At 41.8% G+C, this 21,827-nt stretch overlaps 1 protein-coding gene across 1 annotated transcript in view; it reads left to right on the top strand.

Annotated features, from left to right (window-relative positions):
• Window positions 1-17,185, top strand: part of HSF2BP (heat shock transcription factor 2 binding protein) — a 108,549-nt gene extending 91,364 nt beyond the window's left edge. The window contains exons 7-8 of the mRNA XM_034753738.1: window positions 4,830-4,933; window positions 13,431-17,185. Of these exons, the coding sequence (XP_034609629.1) occupies window positions 4,830-4,933; window positions 13,431-13,639 (313 nt within the window). The 3' untranslated portion in view covers window positions 13,640-17,185. The remainder of the gene's footprint in view (window positions 1-4,829; window positions 4,934-13,430) is intronic.
• Window positions 17,186-21,827: the final 4,642 nt, after the last annotated feature.

Below are 21,827 nucleotides of genomic sequence, written 5' to 3'. Positions count from 1 at the left end.
GCTCACAACCCCTCGTGTAATAACCTCATGGCCCCCTGAGGGGTCACGACCCCCAGTTTGAGAACCTCTGCTCTAAAGACTCAAAATCCATAAGGCAAATAAAAAGAGCCCAGACTTCTACAAATCTTTTGATTGTTAAACCAATATTATGAGTTTTGGGGGCTGGCTCTTGATTTTTGAACACTTGGCAATATTGTCATCATTCAGTGTTTCACGGGCTTCCTTTTGTAAATGAGTTTAAAAAATAAGTTCTTTATTGTAAAGACAACTAAAGCTGATTGCCAAACAGTTTCTCATGGGTGGTGTAATCTCCAGCTACCTCGCAACAGCCATTTGAAAACATGTGCAAGTCAATCCTACAGACAAACCAAAGACTCAACAGGGGATATCTAGGTTGTAGAATATCAGTATATAAAGTCCATCAAACTGGGTTAGCATACAGCCTAGAAGAGGCACTGCACAAATTAATTTTACAGCAGTGCTACAATAAATTTTACAGTATCTTACATAATGCAATGATCATCTTTTATCCTATTTATATTCTTAATTCGATGAAGACTACTACCTAATATTTGGTGTTGACTGATATTTATGCTTGTTTGCTGATCAAGGTGGCTGGATTCATGTATGATTTGGATTCAAACCAAAGATTCATCACAAACCTGTTTTAAGTGACAAAAAACATTCTGTTCCCACTCGTGCTTTGAAACTCTCTTAGAGAGTTTGCTAGTCAAACTTGTGAGGCCTGTACAGGTTGTCACACAATTTACTTTTAAGAAACCAGTACAACTAAAAGCTGTAGAAACAAGTGTGAGTCCAGATTCCGAAATCAAATGACATCTTTTCTACTGACCAAAGGAAATACTGGTTTGAAACATTTTGGGGTTTTTTCAACTAATTACTTTATAAATAAGTGTAGCTACTTCAGAGATGTGGTGACTAAGTTATGCATTTCCAATTTTTGTTACTTGGAGGATGGGGGAAAATAACAAAAATAAGAGTGAGAGGAATATACCGTATACACTCATTCATTAGCCCATTCGTTTATAAGCCAACCCCCCAAGATGGATAAGGAAAAATAGACCCTTTCATAAGCTGACCCTATATTTCAGGGGTTGGAAAATTTTGGCTCCCAGCCTGTCAGGGTAAACCGCTGGAGGATCGGGACGTTTTGTTTACCTGGAGCGTCTGCAGGCATGGAGCCTCTCAGCTCCCTGTGGCCGCAGTTTGCCGTTTCCAGCCAATGGGAGCTGGGGGGCTCCATGCCTGCCGATGCTCCAGGTAAACAAAACGACAGTGTATTAGATATTCAATTAATGATTCCATAGAGCAGGGATCGGCAACCTTTGGCACGCGGCTCGCCAGAGTAAGCACTCTGGCGGGCCGAGCAGTTTGTTTACCTGCTGCATCCAGAGGTTCAGCTGATCACGGCTCCCACTGGCCGTGGTTTGCCGCTCCAGGCCAATGTGGGAAGCGGCGTGGGCCGAGGGATGTGCTGGCCACCGCTTCCTGCAGCCCCCATTGGCCTGGAGTGGCAAACCGCGGCCAATGGGAGCCGCGATTGGCCAAACCTGCGGACGCGGCAGGTAAACAAACCGCCCCGCCCCGTCAGAGTGCTTACCCTGGTGAGCCACGTGCCAAAGGTTACCAATCCCTGCCATAGAGTTTTAAATCATTAAATTTTGATGTAGACCTGTTTATAAGCTGACCCCCGCTCTTTGATGCGTCAATTTTTTACCAAAAATATTCGGCTTATGAACAAGTATATACGGTAATAATAGGGAGAAGAGCAAAGGAAAAACAGTGTGTTTTTATAGAGAGAATATAAGGAGCAGTAGAGCTGAAAGTGGCATAAAGAGTTTTTCCACATTATGGTGTTGTTAATAATATATTATTACTTTGGGCTTAGATCTTCTGAGTGGCTACCAAATGGGTTTAAAACTCAGAAACTTTCTTCTTCTTCTTCTCCCCACAACATTCCAACATTTTTAGCTCACCACAACCAGTCCCTCTGCTCCACACAAAACAAACAAGCAAAAGAAAAATACAAACTAGCAGTGTCCTTTTACATCATTTTTAATCTGTTTGACATTTTCATTGAGGAACAGATTGAAAAACCATGTCCAAAGATATTAACCTTTTCTGTTGTAAATGTTTGCGTTTTCATTCTGCTGCATAAACATTAAATGTAATTTGACTTTAAAAATGTGTGTGTGATGCCATGTCAAATTTTTTGATATATAAATAAAAGATGTTTTTTCTAACTGCTAGTCCCAGAAACTCAACCTGTGATCTGAAAGCTAAGCTGGGTTCTTTCCTTTTCAGACATCAACACCAAAAATAAAAAGGCCAACAGAAGCCTTCAGTTACATCCTATGAAAACCCACTGAAGGCTTGTGGGGTTGCACAGGTGTTAAGGTATTTGGAGGCAGTGAAGTTATGCAGGTATAAGTGAGAGCATCATTTGGTTTACATCATCTTTGTGACTGCTGCTGATGTATGCAAAGGCAAGAGTGCATTTTGACTCAGATGCAGATTGAATTTGCAGGGCTGGCAATTAAAAAAAAAAAAATCTTTTTACCTGTAGACTGAGCAAATTTGATGTGGAATCCATAAGGCACAATAGATCCATGATGAAATTTAAGAGTCAAAAATACATTTTTCACAGTATAGCCACAGTTTAAGGACCAAATTGTCTGGCCCTGTGTGAATGCGAAGGTGGTTGGGGGAGCACATGGAGACATTGACAGGGACAGTACTGTATGGCTGGTGGGTGCAAGTACTGAACTAGGCTGGCACTGTCAGGAATGATCCTCTCTGAACTGGTGAAGGACTCCTAAACACATTTCAGAGGGTGGCAGAACAGTGGCTTCCTTCTCAGTGCCCCTATACAGGAACGGATGAGTTCCCATCCTGTCACATTATGGGGGTTGTGTTAAGTTGTACTTGCAGGGGCCCTGGGTAGATGCTTGAAGAAGGATGGCTTAAGTCGTTTCCATATGCCAGGGACAGATTCTGTGCTGTACTTTCCGGGAGGTGTAGCCCAGGGGGCAGTGGTGCTTTACATCATCATTGCATCCTCTGGCTTCTGGGCTGCTGCCAGGGCCCCTGGTACAAATTAGAGCATCCCTGCAGCAGTCCAGAATCCCTTGGAGTACTCTGTGCTGTGGGTATGTCCCCTCCCTCCATATCTGCCCTGGTGCAGGCCCTATGCTAGGGCTGATGAGGGAGGCTGCATAAGTCCTATGCTGCTCCTATTTCAGGGGACTTCTCCAACCTCTTGCAAGTCCTATATGTTGCCAGAACTGGGGCCGGAATCGTCCCCTTCACTCTTAACATGTGGATTGGCAGTCAGCTGAGAATACAGCACACTCAAGGCTTGTTGCTTTTCTGTGGCTGCAACAGTTACTCTTAGAGGCTTATATATGTTGGGCCTGAATTTTGCCTGGCTTCTTCATGCCTAAGCAAGGGTGAGCCGGGCAACAAGAAGTGTGTCTTCTCCCATAATACCCCCTTACCTTCTGCACAGACGCCAGACACACAGTCCTTATGAGTCCCTTCAGCACAAAGACTATTAGAGTCCAGTGCTGTTGCTAGCACTAGACTTAGTGTGGGCTGAAAAAAAGATGTGTGTGGCCCCAGCCCTGTCCACAACAGCCAGTGGAGTTGGCTCAGTATGGTGGCAGAGGATACCACTGTGCCTTCTTTAAGGGTGGCACTCCAGGAGGCATTGTGTCTGCTTAGGATAATTTCATGGGCCCACTGGCTATTAAGACACATTGTTTGGCAAAGAGTAAAAATTTTATTAAGATGTTTAAAAAAGTGAACGGTACAGAGTTTAAGCGGAGAAGTTTCAGGTTATCACGGAATAACGTACAGATTATCAAGGGGTGTGAAGTTCGATTTAAGATCGGATGGTGTAAGGAATACATCATCTGCAATATATTACAATGGAGTCTCACCTTTTCTCTCTTAATAACCTCTCTGTCGGATTTTATTTTAGAGTGTGCTTTACCTGTAGCCTGATCCTTTAAACTGTTGAGTGACCTCAGCTCCCACTGAAGTCAGGGTGCTCAGCACCTCTTAGATTCGGGACATCTCCTTTATCAGGATGTCTTCCAGAGAACAGATTTATCCTAATAAGGAGAATGATTGATTGCTGCTTTAATTGGTATAGAATTAGCATAAACTTTGTTTGACAGGGACACAAGTGGCCACTGTCGGATGATTAGGAGATGCATAGCTAGGTATTAAAGTTGTGAAATTCTAAGCTGCTGTCTTTTTTTTTTAATACAGAAGTTGTCAAAGATCAAAAGAAGAATGAATGAAATGCAGCAAATTTCATTTAGTTCTTTTGATTCGGTATAGTAATTGTTATAAAATCTTTGCAGCCTTTTATTTTTTTTAAGTGGCCCTTTCATTTGTTGAGACAAGCGGCTTAATCAGGATGATAGGCTGCCTTCTGGGGAGTCCCAGTTAAGAGGATTCTGTTGCATATGGTGAGTGATCATGAAGGCCAAATTCTGCTTGCCCGACTCATGTAACTAGTCCCATTCAGTTCAGAGGAATTTAAATGCTGTCAAATTGGCTCACTTTTACATGATTAATATATTTTGATTTATAAATTTAAATAAAATCTCACATTGTTGCATTCATGTAGCTGTATGTATACAACATGACATAAGTACATATCTTGTATCTTATATTTTGAGTTTGAAATATGCATCAGGATCTAGCCATCTGTAGATGCTCATTGTAAGTATTGGATGCAGTTACTGTAATGATGCAGTTTAAGATGCAATTTAATCACCTTTTTAATTTTATTTTAGGCTAATGCTGATGTCACTGTACAACGTGAGCATCAACTTGAAAGGCTTGAAGTACATTAGTGAAAGTCCAGGTTTTATTCCATTACTTTGGTGGCTTTTGAACGGTAAGATTGTTACAACAGTTCAAATTGTGGACTTTTTGATAATAGCTGTGAATAGATACAGATAATAGCTGAGTAGAAATTCAGATCTGTGACCTTGTTCTATTTATGAGATAATAAAGGTCCAAAGAGAGGGAAATAACTGAAGGGATGTATATAAGTATTTCTATCAATGATTCTAGTGTATAACATTCAATTCATGTAAGAGTTATTGATGGCAGTATCCCAATGGGGGGAGGGGAGGAATCTGATAAAGCAAATGGAAGACAGCCACCTGTACTTGCATCTATGGACTTTAAAATAATATCTCTGATCTATGAGACACTATAAAAATGTAATTGCTGAAAGGTGTGTACGGTAAGATCAGGCTTAGTCTTTGATCTTGAAACAAATTAACCTTTGCAACTAAATGCATCCCTGGTGTGAGTCCAGCTCCCATTGATAAGATCCAGCATGGTCTAGTGGATGGGGCATTGGATTGAAAGTCAGGAGATATAGGTTATATTCCCAGCTCTGCCACTTGTGTGACCTCATGTAAGTAAATTCTCCTCCGTGTTGGTTTCTCTTCTCACATGTCTTTTCTGTTTAAACTAAGCTCTTCAGCACGGGGTTTGTCTCTGTGTTTGTACAGTGCCTAGTGCAGCAGGGCTATTGTAGTACAAATAATAATAATAGAAGTTAATGGGAGTTGCAGCTGCTGATGCAAGGATCAGATTGATGCTTGGAATTGTTTGATCTATGGTATTTCAATAAACTTAGGGATTTCCTATATGCTACATGGCTCTCGCATATATTTTTATGTACAAATTATGTACTCAGGCTCATTATTAAATAACTTTCTTCAAAGGATCACAGTTAGTTAAACCTCACAATACCCCTATAAAATATCATACTCATTTTATAGATTTATACATAGTTGGGGGAGATGAATCGCTCAGTGGAGGAACCTGAGTATATGGTCTTTTGCCCTACAGTACAAAGAAACCTTACACGCATTGCTCCACATTTTCTTCTTTATGACAAACTAATATTTAGGTCATTATTCTAACAAAAAAATAAGGTGACTGAAGTTCCCAAATGTCCCATTCAAAAGACCTTGATAGAATAAGTTAATCTTGCTTAGAGCTAGATAGTTGATGTGATTTTATTTTTTAATTAAAGTGCCTATAATCACATAAGCAGACAAAGTATGATATACAATTGATAGTATTTAGTTTGCAATTGTTGATGGGAAAAGAGGTTGAAAGGCTGTTGTGCATTCTAAAGGTGTTGCTCATCTGTGTCTGGAGTGAGGAAAAAAAGACAGGCTTATATAATACCTTTACTTTCTGAAGCTGAAATTCTTAAATCCTGAGAGAGGACAAGGATTCCCAGGCAATGTGCATCTGCCAGTTCAGATTCCTGAGTGCTGGGAAGGCTTGCTTCCAGTTGACAGAGATGGTGGAGTAGTTTGTGCAACTAGACCAAAAGTACTGAACAGAGGATGAGCCCAGGATCTACCCTCACTCCCATCATCTTCCTCAGCAGGAGGTCCAGGCAGTTTTTTCTGCGCTCAGGGCTTTCTTCACCTTTTCATCTGTGTGATATGAGCACTTTTCAAAGGCCAGTGTCTCTGTGGTGTTGTCCTGGATAATGCTATTATATTATCTGCAGATATAAAGAAGCACCATCTTTCTCAGCAACATACATTTCCTTTCTGATACAAAGCCTGTTGAGACTCTTCTGATTTCTTAGTGCTTCATTCCTCCGAATACAACAGGAACGTCTCATCTTCTCTCTTACAAAGTGCTAGACCAAGAACACCTTTCTCTATTAATCACCACATTAAGCATCAAGGAGAAGTTGGCCCAAGTGTTACTGTTTGGGAGTAGACTCAGATTTGCCACTTCTCCTGGGCTAAAACAATTACAAGAAAAGGAGCATACAGGGAATTCATTGGGCTATTCTCTGTGTGACGGAGCTCAACTCACCACTACAGCACCTCCTGCTGGCTGTCCTGGGAATTAGCTGGTGGTTGCCAGTGCTCCCTCCTCAGATGGTGTCTTGCCTGTCATCATTCCTGTTTCCTCATGCAGGACTCGCATCCTCTTCTGGACACAGTCCTCCGACTGTGCCTCACACAGTTTTTTCCCCCCTTCCAGGGGACCAACAGTCCTCAGTCCAACCGCTTGCCTCGGTGGCAATCTGCAGTCCAGGTTCTAGCCACTTGTATCCGTGGCAGACTGCAGTCCGTGCACGGGTCACTTTCCTCAGTGGCCAGTGGTGGCAAAAGGGAGGGGAGTCTGGGCCGGTTCCCTCCTCCGGGCCCCAACCCAGGTACCATATAGCCAACAGCCATGTACTGTCCCTCCTCCAACTCCACCATCTCCTTCCCTGGCCTACAGCCCTAGTACCTCCTCTGCCCTTGTATCAGGGCCTTAGTTTGGCAGCCGTCAGCCTGGAGCTTTCTCATACTCTGCTGACCCCACCCAGCACTGCTCTGTCCATGGTCCTTCTCCCTCACCCTTCAGGGAGTGACTGCCACCTCCTCTGCTCAGCAGCCCCTTCTTATATGGGCCAGCCTGGCCCTGATTGGCTCCTCCAATAAACCTTCCCCTAACTGGCTGGCACTACAAGCCTTTTCCTTATTGGCTGCCTCCCGCACAGCCTCCCCAGGGTTGCTTTAAAACCCCTTACATACCAATGAGGGGCAACTGTGCCCCATCACACTCTGATATTCCCCTTCATTCTTATCTCTTTATGGCCACTTTTCATTTTTTGAACACAGCCAAAAGATTGGTGCTGTTGATTTAAGATCTTGGACTCAGAGGTATTACAGAATTTGGAGGGATTATCGCTGGGCCATATTCCCCTCAGCTCTAGGGAAATTACTCTGGTATTTCATAAAACAAAAGAGGACAGGAAGCTCTTGAGTGTTCTTAGATCTCTCTTCTCTCAATTTTCTCCTGAAGCGATCACAGTTCCATTTGAAAACTCTTATTGTTGATCCACGAAGTTTCTGCAAATGACTATCTCTACTCTATAGATCTCAACGAAAGATACCTTCATATTCCTAATACTCCCTGCCATCTTCAATATTTGCTTTTCATGACTTGATCCTAAACTTTTCCAGTATATAGCTTTTCTGTTTGGATCGTCTGTGTGTCTCAGAATTTTTTGAAGCTCCAGGTCCTTCTCATGGTAGCACCTCTTTTAGAAGTCATCTTGGTTTTCTATTAGCTCAATTTCTTATTAATCAGATCCTCTAATTCTTAGATTCTCTAATTCTCACAGTAGCCAACTCTCAAACAATTCAAATTCTTCAGACTTTGAAATCAGTTTTCAGAAGAGTGCCCTTATCCACTTCAGGACTGCATTCATCGCAGCACTCATTTAATGACTAAGTCTTCATCTTCATGCTTAAAAACAAATTCCTCCAAATCAAGTCTCTCATGAGGAGCACAGTGAATTTATATTTGTCTTTAAGTTTAGAACCCTTTAAGATTTCTTATAAATAATCTGATAAACATATTTTAGTGCTTCAGATTTTACTTAAACAGCTGTCTAGTTAAGAGGTACATGTACAATGCATCACTTTGCCATGTGAAAGACCTCTGGACTCTCACTTCCATGTCCAGTGAATAATCAGGTATGTTGTGGAGGAGATGGGCCACATTCTCAGCTCTGATGTGAATCTAAAGTAGCACTATTGGCTTTAATGGATTTACACGTGGAAACTAGTTTTGGTCCTAACAGATAGGATTGCTGACTGGCTGATCTCCTCAGATAGCAATGAGAACAGTCCCCTGACAAAAGGGAAGATTGAACTGACATCAGTTATACAGGAACTGGAGTTAAAAAAAAAGAGAGTATAAAAGGGTATGTTACATAGAAAAAGCAAACTTTCAATATTAGGACTTGTTGCAGCATAGCTCATTCTTTGTAAATGCTTTCTGTGTTAGCATTTCCCCCACTGCAGATACTTTGTTTATTATGTTTCTTCTTATCTCTTTGGCCCTATCAACAGTAGGGTAATTTTTCAAAATCTCTCTGCTACTGCCGACACTGGTTCAGGTCTACAGGCGTTAGCAATATAAGGAGCCTTTGTATGGATGGGCCATCAGCTTGCCTCACCATTAGCTCCACTTAGTGTGATCATGGGTAGTGAGATAGTGCTTAAAATGGGGGCAGCAGCTGGTGGCCCCTCCACACTAGATCTCCCAGGATTTCTAACTCTGATGGTGCTGAAGTAGTGTTAGCCAAGATGTGAAACTTTTGAAATATTGTCCTGGCATAGGCAGAGCCTTAAACTCTATTGCAAATCATTTGCCAACAATAAATACTGCATCCAGGTTGGCCAGGAAATGTTACAGGCACATGTACATTGGATTCACACCACTCACAGAGCCAACTGTAGAGAGGCGGTTTCTCATTGATGTAATTCAGTTACTTAAACTCTGCTGTAGGGAATAGTTCATCTGAGAGCACACTCCTAATGACAGATGTGACTGTAAAATCTGCCTGCTTTATCAGCTGTTTTTATCAGTGACTGAGTGCCAGTGACATCAGACAGTACCTCGTTAACAGTTAACAAAACGTCAGCACAGTTTCTTGCTAAAATTGCATCAGTATGTTATAACTGTGGTAGGCTTATATTACACATGCTGTTCAAGACCAAGACAAACAGCTACATTTTTTCCCCTTAATGATTAGACTTGAATATGTTAGCTAAGAAATGTGTGCGCCTGTTGTTGAGAGGATGTGATGAAGTGATATGATTACAGCTAAGACTTTTTTTGGCTTCATGTAAATAAAATTACTCAACTAGTATAGAAATGACTAATTCTGGAAACTATTGAAATAAAGATAATGCTGAGTAATGAAGATCCCTGACATACTTACTTTCCTTTTGCCTGTTCTCTACTAGAACTTATTTTCTTTTAAAAGAGAAATCCTTAAACTGGGGAGACCAAAAAAAGGGCTGTTTGAGTATATTTTAAAATCCAAGTAGAAAATTACAGAAATATAAATATCCCTAACAAGCAGATTTCCAAAACCATATACAGTCATGATAAGGTGTATATGTGTGTGTTTTAACATGTATCCATTTGTGTAACTCTAAGTGTCTTGCAATACATGTAGAACAATAGAAATCAGAGACGAGAGATGCTGAGTTTATCTTATCCATACCTCTTCTGATGCAACATTATATTCACCAAGTGCCTAATATATTCTTCATTCAAGCGATTCAATCAATAGGGATTCTATGACTGCCATTGGAGACTCTTTGCAGAATCCAGTAGATCTCAATGGAAAATTTTCCTATTGTGCATCTAGATATAATTTTCCTTAGCTTTGTTGCATACTGTTATACCTCCTTAGGCAAGTCCTCTCTTCCTTAGTATGTACACACTTTTAATGTTTGCAGATTATACTAATGTAAATGCATATAGTATTTGCTAACATAGCACCTTTCATCAAGGATTTTAAAGCAACTTATATATATTAAGCCTCATAATTCTTCTGTGAGGTACTAAAAGTCGTAGACTTGTTTTATAGATGGGCAAACTGAAACACAAGAGGGGTGTGACTACCTATATCCAGTTCATTTCAATAAGCTTCTTTTCCGCCTCACTGGACCATATTTTACTATCCTTACTCTCAGTACACAGCACCTTTCTCCACGACAGCCCCATTGCAAGTAATGTAATGTTCAATACAAGTAAAGGTAGCAGAACCTGGTCCTGTGTTAGAGAGAATAGTTTGGCTTTGTCATATTCTTTTTGAAATGTATGTGTTTGGATTTCAATCTCAATTTTGCCCGAAATAAACAATAAAGTCTTAGAAGCCTAAAGACAAAAATTGAAGACATATTTACAGTCTTTTTCTCTTATTTTGGATAGATCTACAATCAGAAAAATAAAAACTTCTGAAAACGTTGGCTTGTGGCCTGTATTTTGTATCCACTAAGTATGGGTACCCTAATTTGTGGGTGCTTTCAGAGGTGCAGAGTAGCTGCAGTTCTCTGTGACTTCAGCTGGAGTTGTGTGTGCTCAGCATTCTGAAAATCAGGCCTCTAGTTGTTTTCAAGTTGATCACCCAAAATTAAGGGACAGTTTTGGAAATTTTGCCATAAATGACTCCATTAAGGTGACACAGTATTTGGTAGCAAGCTGAAAATATGATGAGATGAGGCCTCCATTATGCTAATCACTGTATAGACCAGTGGTTCTCAACCTTTGCAGACTACTGTACCCCCAAGAGTCTGATTTGTCTTGGGTACCCCAAGTTTCACCTCACTTAAAAACTCGGATTTCAGCTTCAGCCCAATGCAGTGGGGCTTCGGCTTCACCCCCCACGTGGTGGGGCTCGGGCTTCAGCTTTCTGCCCTAGGACCCAGGGACTCTGATGCTGGCCCTTGTGACCCCCTTAAAACTAACTCACAACCCACTTTGGGGTCGTGATCCATTGTTTGAGAACCACTGAAAATATAGAACTATATAAACAAGTCATTGGTGGAATGAAATTTGAGTTTGTACTGACATCACTAGTGTTTTTTATGCAGCCTGTTGTAAAACTAGGCAAATTTCTGGATGAGTTGATGTACCCCTTGGAAGACTTTTGCATGCCCCCAGGGGTACACGTACCCCTGGTTGAGAACCACTGGTATAGACACCCAGGCCTACTCTACACTACAAAGTTCTGCTGACATAGCTATGTCAGCTAGCGGTGTGAAAAATTTAGCCCCCCCAGGTGATATAGTTATGCGGGCAGAACTCACAGTATAGACGCAGCTAAGCCAACAAAAAAGTGCTTCTGTTGGAATAGCTAACGTGGTTCTGGGAGGTGGTGTTACTGTGCTGGCAGAAGAACCCCTGTGAGAATACACAGTGTCTGCATTAGGGGCCTAGGCTGGCATAGCTATGCCAACATAGGCTCTGTAGGGTAGACATGATCATAGTCAGAGACTGTCACTGCCCTTATGAGCTTATGATCTAAACAGAGGAGGCAAAGGGTGGGAGAAAGGAAATATGTTACCCCATTGTACAGCTGGGGAACTAAGGCACAGAAAGATTGTGACCTGTCCTCAGTCACACTGGAAGTCTGGCAGAGTCAGATTTAACTAACATAGTGTTAAAATTGCAAGAAGCCACCAGTGCTTAATGCCTGTTCTGCTGAACTGTTGGCAGTGCCAGTGGGAATTTCATAAAATTCCCCATCTAGACAAAGCTTTTGTCATTTTTTGACTACATTTCTCATCTTTCTAGGCCCTGTTCTGTTTCCCTATCCTGTTTGGTGTTTTCAACACCTCCCAATTTAATGTATGTGATGCATTAGTTTAATGCATTCTGCTTATCCTGATTTCAGATCATTAATAAAGGTGTTAAGTAAGCTGACTAATAAGAGAACATTGTTCTAGCCCACTTGACACCTCCTTCCAGCTCAAGGCATTGTGATTTATCACTGCACTTGATTTGTGGTCCTACTGCAAGACTTCAGTCCCCATGGCAATGCTGGTATGCAAATTAATTTCAATTAATTTTTCTCGACATTTTCGTACAACACTCTGTCAAAGGCTTTCCTGAAATCTAGGTATGACGGTGGCAGACATAGTATAAATGCACAGCACGTGATACAAATAAATAGATATTTTAGCTATAAAATACTTTAGAAATACAAGTTTGGAATATGCAAAGTAGAGAACATAAAAATAAAAGGAGTCACCTACTGGGTGCGTCTAGCAAAGGCACAAACAGACTCCCAACAAACTGTTGGGTATAATTAAAATAGAATCACTCCTAATATTTCAGTAGTAATAAATGCATCCTGTTCCTTTAACAATGGAAATCAAAATTAATTGTACCTCTTCCTAGGCATGTTTTTCTCACATGTTCCTAAGTAGTTAAACCAGATTTGTCCCACTACCATAAAATCAAATATACCCAACACTTCCGTTTGTGTCAACTGAATTTTTACTATTTGGAGGACTGGCATATTATTACCAAGTGTATTTGATTAAAGTCGAGATTTTATTGAGTTTAAATGGAATCTGAATCTTATATAGATAAAGAAAAACTTTATAAGAATTGCAGAATGAGTGTTTTAAAACAGACTAAATAGTAATGGGACATAGTTTATCCTGCTCCAAGTGAAACTGCAGCAAACTAAATCTTGGCTACTGACAAAGTTGTTGATAAACCCACATATCTGTGGGATTTGCTACATTTGGAGTAAAGAAGAAGGGAACAAAATATTCCTGATTACCAGTTCCTCCCAACCAGTGCTTAGCACAGGGAATGGAGGAGGAGTGCAGTGGTGGTTTTAAGCCACTTTTATATCTTCTCATATTCTGGGGCCGGCCAGCCCCAAAGGGCCATTTCAGCAGCTGAGAATAGCAGAACTTCAGCCACTCTCTCTTTACCAAGGGTCCATGGGGGATGGTGATGTAGAGCTATAATGTTAGTCCTGGCATAAGGGTGCATGTAACAAGTAGCTGGAATCGTTTCTTCCTCATTTCTAGACCCAGATACAGAAGTATGTCTGCATGTTCTACGGCTTCTCCAGTCTATGATTCTAGAGCCAGAAGTTTTAGCAAAGTCAGCGCCTGAGATGCGTGACACCTTGCCATTTCAACGTATCATAGCGCTGTCAAAGAGCCGCAACGCAGAGCTGCAAACACTGGCGCAAGAACTGCTTGAAGACCTCAAAATCCTAGAGTGTGAAGTGTAGAGACATAGTCGCTGGAGTATTATGACATCAACTGTTTACATTTTCCCCATATTTTTATGCTGCAAAGGTATGCAAAATATTATAGCAGATTAAAAATATACAAGTAATTAGTAGAGGTGGACTTGGATTGAATCATTTCAATCTAGCTAGTTACCTGTATCAGAATCCCTGCCACTAGCCAGATAACCCAATCCAAATAATACGTGGGGAAAAAAAAAACGTGTTGTTTGTTAGGTGCCTGAACATAATCCTAGAAGAGCTCCCAGAAGAATGACAGGTTTAATTTATTTCATAGGGTTTTGTTGATAACGTGTTTCAAAAGTGATCCAAACCATATGACCTGCTGGTGATACATAGGGAATAAAATAATCATCTGAACTATAGGCAGCACATTCTTTATTTTCAAGGATCGCCAACCTTTTTGGTCCAATTCAGTCCATCTCTAATAATTAGTGTGCTAAAAGTCAACTTTGATGCTTTTTATAACTCTAGTGTTTCAGAAGACAAGAAATTTCATTTTTATTGTAATTGTTTCTTTTCTCTATCCTGTCTAATCAAAGACAATTGGAATTGTGTGGAGTGTATTAGATTCTGCTTTAGAATTTTTCATTCAAATTCAGTGGAGCTGCTGGAGAACTGAGTTTGCAGCTGCCATGAATAATAGCAACTGAGCTTCCCATAGGCCCTGCAGAAGGGAAAAGATTGCTGTGGTCTCAATATACCTAGTTCCATAGCCAAAGAGGATAAAATTAATTACTGCTCTGTCATGAACACTGGTGTATTTATTTGAAATTCTCATTATTTATTAGGGCTAAGCTTGCTTACATCAATTAAAAAACCCCCAAACCAGCTATATTATATACTTTGTAATGCTATGATTTATGTCTATCAATAACGCTGTCATTTCCAGTTTTCTTGTGTTTGTAACATAGTTTGCAATGTGACAGTGTTGGAAACAGTGACAGATAAGATACATACTTTTACAGAAACAACAACTTCCTCTTACCCACTGCTGTTATGGTTCTTCGCCGATGAAGCCAACACATTAAGAAAAATGAAGATCCCAACATATTAACAAAAATGCAGCATTGGTGTCTTCTACTTTTACATCTGTGCAGAAGACTCAGAACACAATCTTCTGAAATCAGTTTTAGACAATTTTGTTGATGTGTCTTGCGTCTACATCACGCTACAGCATTTTTTTTATTATTCAGATAGTAGCACAAGGCAAAAACAATGTAAAGCTTAAAAGTTCCATCCCTGTTCAGCAAAGCACTGAACATAGGCTTAACTTTGATTTGAGATTTAACCACAGGCTTAAAGTTAAGCACACATTTAAGTGATTTGCTAAAGTGGGGCCCCAGTGCTTCTGAACTCATTGATGACACGATGCAGCATAATTGGTTACATTAAATCAAGTGCAAGTCAAGTCAGATACATAAAAAGAATCCTGTAGCTACTTCTTTTTAATATATATACAAACTTGTTCTGTTTAGGGTGGAGTCCTTAGAATAAATGCATTTTGTCCCTTAATTAGCTGTTATGGCTAATGGGTCGTTTTATAGCTGAGGAACTATAAAATGCATTAGATAAGGACATAGTTGCAAGAGCTTCCATGAAAAGGGGTTTTGCACAATGCTACAAATATTCAATGTTAGAAAATTTAGTAGAAATGGATGTAAAGCGCCTCGTTGCAGAAATTTGCCAATATACTAAAAAATTCAGTGGATCCTAATTAGCACTGAATGAAAAAAATACAATATATAAACTTCCCAGAATATATGCCATAAATCAAAGGGTTATCACAAAACATGAGACTGATATCACAAATGAAGTTAGATAGGGGTGAGTAAAAGAAAAAGATGCCAAGAGCACTTAGTGGGAGTCATACTATTTCTGATCCAAGAATATACAATACTCACTATGTGTAGATGTTGATCAGAGTAAAATCTCACAAGTTATTAAAATACATTTTCTTTGGATTTATTTTCTTATCTTGACCAAATACCATCCCATGATGAAATCAAAATGGTGATAATTTTGATGTCATCACTCATTTCCAGGAAACTCTAATTTCCTGGACTATCAACTCAAGAAAGTGTTTAATTTTAAAGTATAGTAAAAGGCAAAAAACAAAGTCTAATCACATACTTTTCAACTGAGGGGTGTTCTCCCATTAACGTTTTTAATCAAACCATTGGAAGCCAGTAAGCAACAGGAAAAAAATGTGTGATTGTCTGCGTGTGTGTATGTAGGCATGCTCAGCACTTCCATCCACATTGGAGGCTTTGGTAAAAACCTTCCAATTTTATCTTACACGTTTATCGTACCTAGTGTTACTAAAGCTGGGAGCTCACCATTTGAAGAACTGTGTCAGTTACACCTGCTCTGAATTGAATGTTTTTGTAGTGAATAGTCTTCATTTAGTTCCTTGATTTATCTCCATGTTACCAGTACTGGAAATTAAGCAGTTAATCTGATAGTGAGCATCAGTACATCTCCCAGCTCCCTTTCTCCAAGATTTAACTTGCTGGGGCTATTGCCCCCCATAGTCAGACATAATGCTATGGATCCACCAACTTTGAGGAAATGCCTATTTAGTTTTAAAAGTTTAATTATGATATTTTAATAAATAAGTAAAAGTATAGCTGGTTCTGAAAAACTCACTGCATCTTCTGAAACACTTGAATTATGAAAAAGTCCAGAAACAAACAGGGATAAAACAGATAATGTTTTAAGATCGCTATTACATTTTTAAACAAGTTTTTATTGACATGTTCAACCTGTTTATTACAGTTCTTAGTGAAATTGTTGTTCATTACTTGGTTTTATGCAAATGACAAGGTATTTTGTTTGGGTTTTGTTGGTGTAAAGGAAATGATAGTTCAGTATATTGCTTTTTTCAGTTCACACAAAAAAGTTTGAGAGTCACAAGGGCTGAAATGTTTTGAAGTCAGATGAACCTGTTTTAAATTTGTTTTTCATGAAAGCCTTCACTCTTTATATATTATGGTGAAATAAATAGTACCTTACTAGCTGTAGTACTTATCAATAGCTTTAATATCTTGTTGCCGTCTTTTTCTTCCTGTATCCCAGATTCAGTAGGCTCAAGAGTCAACCTCCTTCTCCAGATTGCTGAGCTCTGGAAGCAATCTGTTAGTGGTTACATTTAATTAGAGCCTTTTGTAGTGGGAGTAAAGTCTGATGGCTTCCAAACACAGATCATCTGACACACCCTAGTTCTAGTTGTTTTCGGTTTTGATGTCCGTTTCACTAGTAATAAAACAAGGCAAACAGTTTATCTTGTCTAGTGTTAATAAAGCTGGGAGCTCACCATTTGAAGCACTGTGTCAGTTACACCTGCTCTGAATTGAATGTTTTTGTAATGAATAGTCTTCATTTAGTGCCTTGATTTATCCCATGTGACCAGTACTGGAAATTAAGTAGTTAGATTATTGTGGCCCCCCCCCCCAAATTATACATTTTGGGGAGTTTATAAATAGGGGAAAGAAGCTTTATTGAAATAAACAGATGTTACTCAAAGGACTTCGAAGTGTGTCCCAAGATCCAAAGTAATGTCACTAAGCATTATGCATTAGAGTTGGTTTTTGCAGTAGACTGTGGGACATAGGGGAATTGTGGGACTCGAGTCAAGCTTCTGTGATCCCTCCTGCAATATTCCATGCTTCATCTTGTTTTCATTAACGAGAGCCATTTTCAAACTGCTGTCACGCAGCATGGAGGAAGCACAGTGATCCCGTTTATTAACGCAAAACGGGTGAGTAACTTACTGGCAGCATGCAGCCGGGGAAGATTTGCAGATCACCATCACCAGTGTGATTCCACACAGCTACTTTTAGAGGAGGAAGTGGAAGGCCCCAGATAGGCACTCTGACAAATTCCTTGCCCAACTACACTTGCTGGAGTGACGCTCCTGGACCTGGCTGCCGGCACCGAGTGGTAGGGAAGGATAGTGTTGCACACCTGGGATGACCAGCAGTGGCTGGAGAACCTGGACGCAGAAGGCCACTTTCCTGGAAATCTGTGCAGAGCGGCAGTGCTGGACCCTATGTGAGCGCTCCCCTCTGTATGAAGAGGTTTGTAGCAAAGCTCACCACCCCGAGCACCACCATTCAGTTGTGGTGAAGGTACATGAGCTACTGGGTCAAAAAGCTTAGCAATGCACAGAGAACAACTGATGCCTTTGAATGTTTGGGGTTCCCAAATTATACAGGGGCCAGTGATGAGACCTATATTTTTGCCCCCTATACCAGGCCTCAAAGTTCAAGAGAAAAGGATATTTCTGCATGGTCCTGGAAGGTCTGTTTGATCACCACTGCAAGATCACGATCGTTAGTGTGGAGTAGCCTGGAAAAACATCCATGAAGCCAGAATCTTTTGAAACTCACTCTTATTTAATGCAATGAAAAGCTAAATTTTTGCTCCTGGCAGACACCATGGGCATTAATGGTGTTAAAATGCTAACTGTCATCCTGGGACACCCAGCTTACCCTGTGCTTCCAGGGCTTTGGAAGCCTTTGAAGGTGCTGTTTAACTATAGTAAAATCTGTGGAGTGTATATCTGGAAGACTGTTAGGAAGGTGGAGGTGTCTCATGACATGACTTGAGGCATCCTAGAGGTAGCTGCCTCGTGTTACTGGTGCTTGCTGAGTTTTGCACAACATTTGTTAAAGGCAAGGGCCTCAGGGATGCATGACAGGCAGAGATGGAGGGACTGTCAGAGTGTTATGAAGAGCTGGAGATGGTGCCTGTGCCCAACATCTCCGCTATCTAGTCCAGATGACCCTAGAGTGTACATAGGTAACCAGACAAGCCATTCCAGGTGTGAAGCAATGCACTGTATGATACCAGTGGAAGAACTAACTGTAGCGGTATAGTTATGCCAACACGGAGATAAAGTCACATGAATCTTTTACCTATAGAAGTCCTACTGAAACAGAGCTAAGTCACTTCCAAAGAGGTGTAATTATTCTGATAAAAAGTATGAGACAAACCAAAAAGAGACTAAATGTTGGTGAAGTCAAGGTAGTTTGTGCTGGAAAAAAAACAACAACAAAAATATACCATTGCAAACTATCTGGTGCAGACAAGGCTATAGAACATAGATGTGTCGGTGCCCCGGGTCCCCAGAAGGGTTAGAACATGATTGTAACAGAATTATTAAGGCCTATGTTGTATGTTGCTACAAACCAAGTTCTAGCTATGTTTGTATCTGCATTTCCAACTCATTTAAAACTTGACTCTAAGTGCATTGGCTACACTTGCAAATGTAGCGCAGGGGAAGTTAAACCAGCCCTCGGAGACTGCAGCCCAGAAAGCGCTGCCGTGTAATCACATTGTCAGCTGCAAGCGCGGTGGCATGGCCACATTTGCGGCACTTGCAGCAGCATTGGGAGCAGTGCATTTTGGGCAGCTATCCCACAGAGCATCTCTTCCCATTCTGGCACTGTGGTTTGTGGGAAGGCGGAATGGGGGGCGTGGGGCATCCTGAGTCCTGTCCCAATGCCCCGTGATGCATCGCTTTGCATCCCAGCAATCCCTGTACTGCCATCCACATTTGGTGCCATCTTTCAGCTGTTTTTTTACTGACCCTTTTGGTCTGCGGGAATGAATCCCGAACTGCTTAGGATTATGCTGATGGGTCTCGCCAGTACGTCACGAATTGCAGTCGAGTTACTCCTTAAGCTACAAAGTGACAGTGAGGAGTCTGACGATGATGTTGACACACGTAACACAGCTTTGCAGCTTTTTGGCCATTGATAACAAGGATGGCTGGGATCTCAGGGTTGCATCTGTAAAGCCAAAATGCAACATTTAACAGAGGCAACATTGTTAACACTAGAGAAAGCAATGATTTTGCCGAACTAAAAGACAAGCACAGTGCAAGTAGCAGAAAGTGCCTGTCCCAAAGCAAGCGCACGTAACCCACAAGAGTTCCGACATGTTGAGTAACCATAGGGGCAAGGGTGACTTATTGTTTCAGGGCTGTACTGTCCTCTGGGGTTCTGTGCCTTGGGGAGAGCCAACAGCTGCAGGAGGCCCCTATACTGAACACTGTCCCGACATTTTCCACAGGATGAGTTTGTCCTGGAAGATATCTCTCTGCTGAGGGTCTTCTATTACAATGCCGCTTGTCTGTGTGCAGCAATGGTCCCCCCAACCACTCTCAGCACAGTGGCACAGACATGTTAGCCTTACCGGGACAAGGAGCACAGTACTCTGCCAAGGAACCTGCACAAGCGGATTGCCCAGCTTCTGCATGGGATCTTCGATGAGATCACTGAGGCCAATTACTGCGATGTGAAAGAGCACATCTGTCAGGGCTGTATCCCCACTTTGAACTTTAGGGTACAAATGTAGGGGCCTGCATGAAAACTTATAAGCTTAACTACCAGCTTAGCTCTGGTCCGCTGCTACCATCCCCAGAATTCCCATGCCTGGGAAGCCTTGAGAAACCTTCACCAATTCCCTGGTGAATACAGATCCAAACCCCTTGGATCTAAAACAAGGAGAAATTAACCATTCCCCTTATTGGTCCTTTAGGTCAGATGCCAGCCAGGTTACCTGAGCTTCTTAACCCTTTACAGGGAAAAGGATTTTGGAGTCTCTGGCCAGGAGGGATTTTATAGTACTGTACACAGGAGAGCTGTTACCCTTCCCTTTATAGTTATGACAACATCAATGCCCTATTCCGCATCTAGGTATGCACACAGCCCTGACCCTTCTTTCTGCAACCCTCCTCGCCCCAGCAGCCCGCACCGAACAACTCCCTTCCCAAAATAAAAGCCGCTTACTCTGCTGTTTGTTCTTCCACAAGCACCATCCACTGCAACTGGCTACCTTCCTCCTGGCTTGAAAACAGCTCCTGGTTACATGCACCTAGGGATGCCGGGCCGTCCTCTGGCTCTGGACCTCCCTCAGCACCCTTGCTCCCGTTTTCCTCCTCCTGCCTTGTTGCACTCTGGGCTACCACGGCCTCAAAGTATCCATGGTGCTCTTCAGAGTGGAGGTGGGGTCACCCCCAAGTATCTCGTGCACCTCTTTGTAGTAACGGCAGGTCATGGGCGCAGCACTGGAGTGGTGGTTTACATCCCGCGCTTTGTGGTAGGCATTCCGCAGCTCCTTCACTTTAACCCTGCACTGCTGTGCGTCCCGTTCCTGGCCCCTTTCCATCATGGCCCTTGATATCTGCCCATAGGTATCATAATTCCTACGGCTGGAGCGCAGGTGGGATTAAACAGCTTCCTCCCCCCAAACACCGATGAGGTCCAGCACCTTGCCATTGCTCCATACTGGGGATTACCTGGCGCATGGAGGCATGGTCACCTGGAAAGATGCGCTGAGAGCACTCCATGCCTTGCTGAGCAAACAATAAGGGGACTTTCAGAATTCCCAGAGAATTTGAAGGGCGGGTCTGACTGTTGGTCACCTGAGGACAGGACAGTAGAGTTCAAAGTGATGACCAAAGTGGCTAGAACAAGCATTGTGAGACACTTCATGGAGGCCAATCAGGGTGCATTTATTGACCACGGTGTCCACACTAGCACCGCGGTGCTCCAGCCAGGGCGCAGCAAGCTCTATGCTTCTCGTGGAGGTGGATTACCGGGGGGCTCCAGCTGCGGAGTCCGGGTGCTCTACATGCCATGCCAGTGTGGACACCTCAGCAGTTAGGGCACCCAGGGCTGATTTAATGCACTCCAACTCAGAAGTGTAGCCAACGCCTAAGCTTCTAGCAGCAGATCCCCTGCTGATGTAAATTAACTTCAATGGAACCATGACATGAATCTTCTGCTAAGCTCCAGTACAGACAGAGTTTGCAGGAAGCATCAGGGAAGTTGTTCGATGAAGAAATCCTTTAAAATGTGACCTGAATGACTGAAGCTTTTAAAGCCAAGCTTTGCTCACCTATAGTACGTTAATGGTTATGAAAGCTTATAAGACAAAACTTAATAGGTCCAACAGAGCTCAGAGAAGTCTGCAGTAAGAGAGGGAGTATTCATGCACTGATACAAATGCTAGGCTAGAGCCTGTTGTTAGAAAGTTGAGTGTAAAGGGAATGATAAAATGACATGAGTTCTCTGACCACGCATGAGGAAACAGCAGAGACTGTGTGCATAACAGAACAAGAGTGAAATCAGACCTGGCCAAAGTTTAAAGTAAATGCTCC

The sequence above is a fragment of the Trachemys scripta genome, chromosome 1, assembly GCF_013100865.1.
Source record: "Trachemys scripta elegans isolate TJP31775 chromosome 1, CAS_Tse_1.0, whole genome shotgun sequence".
NCBI classification, from domain to species: domain Eukaryota; kingdom Metazoa; phylum Chordata; order Testudines; family Emydidae; genus Trachemys; species Trachemys scripta.
This window is presented reverse-complemented; position numbering and strand designations above follow the sequence as displayed.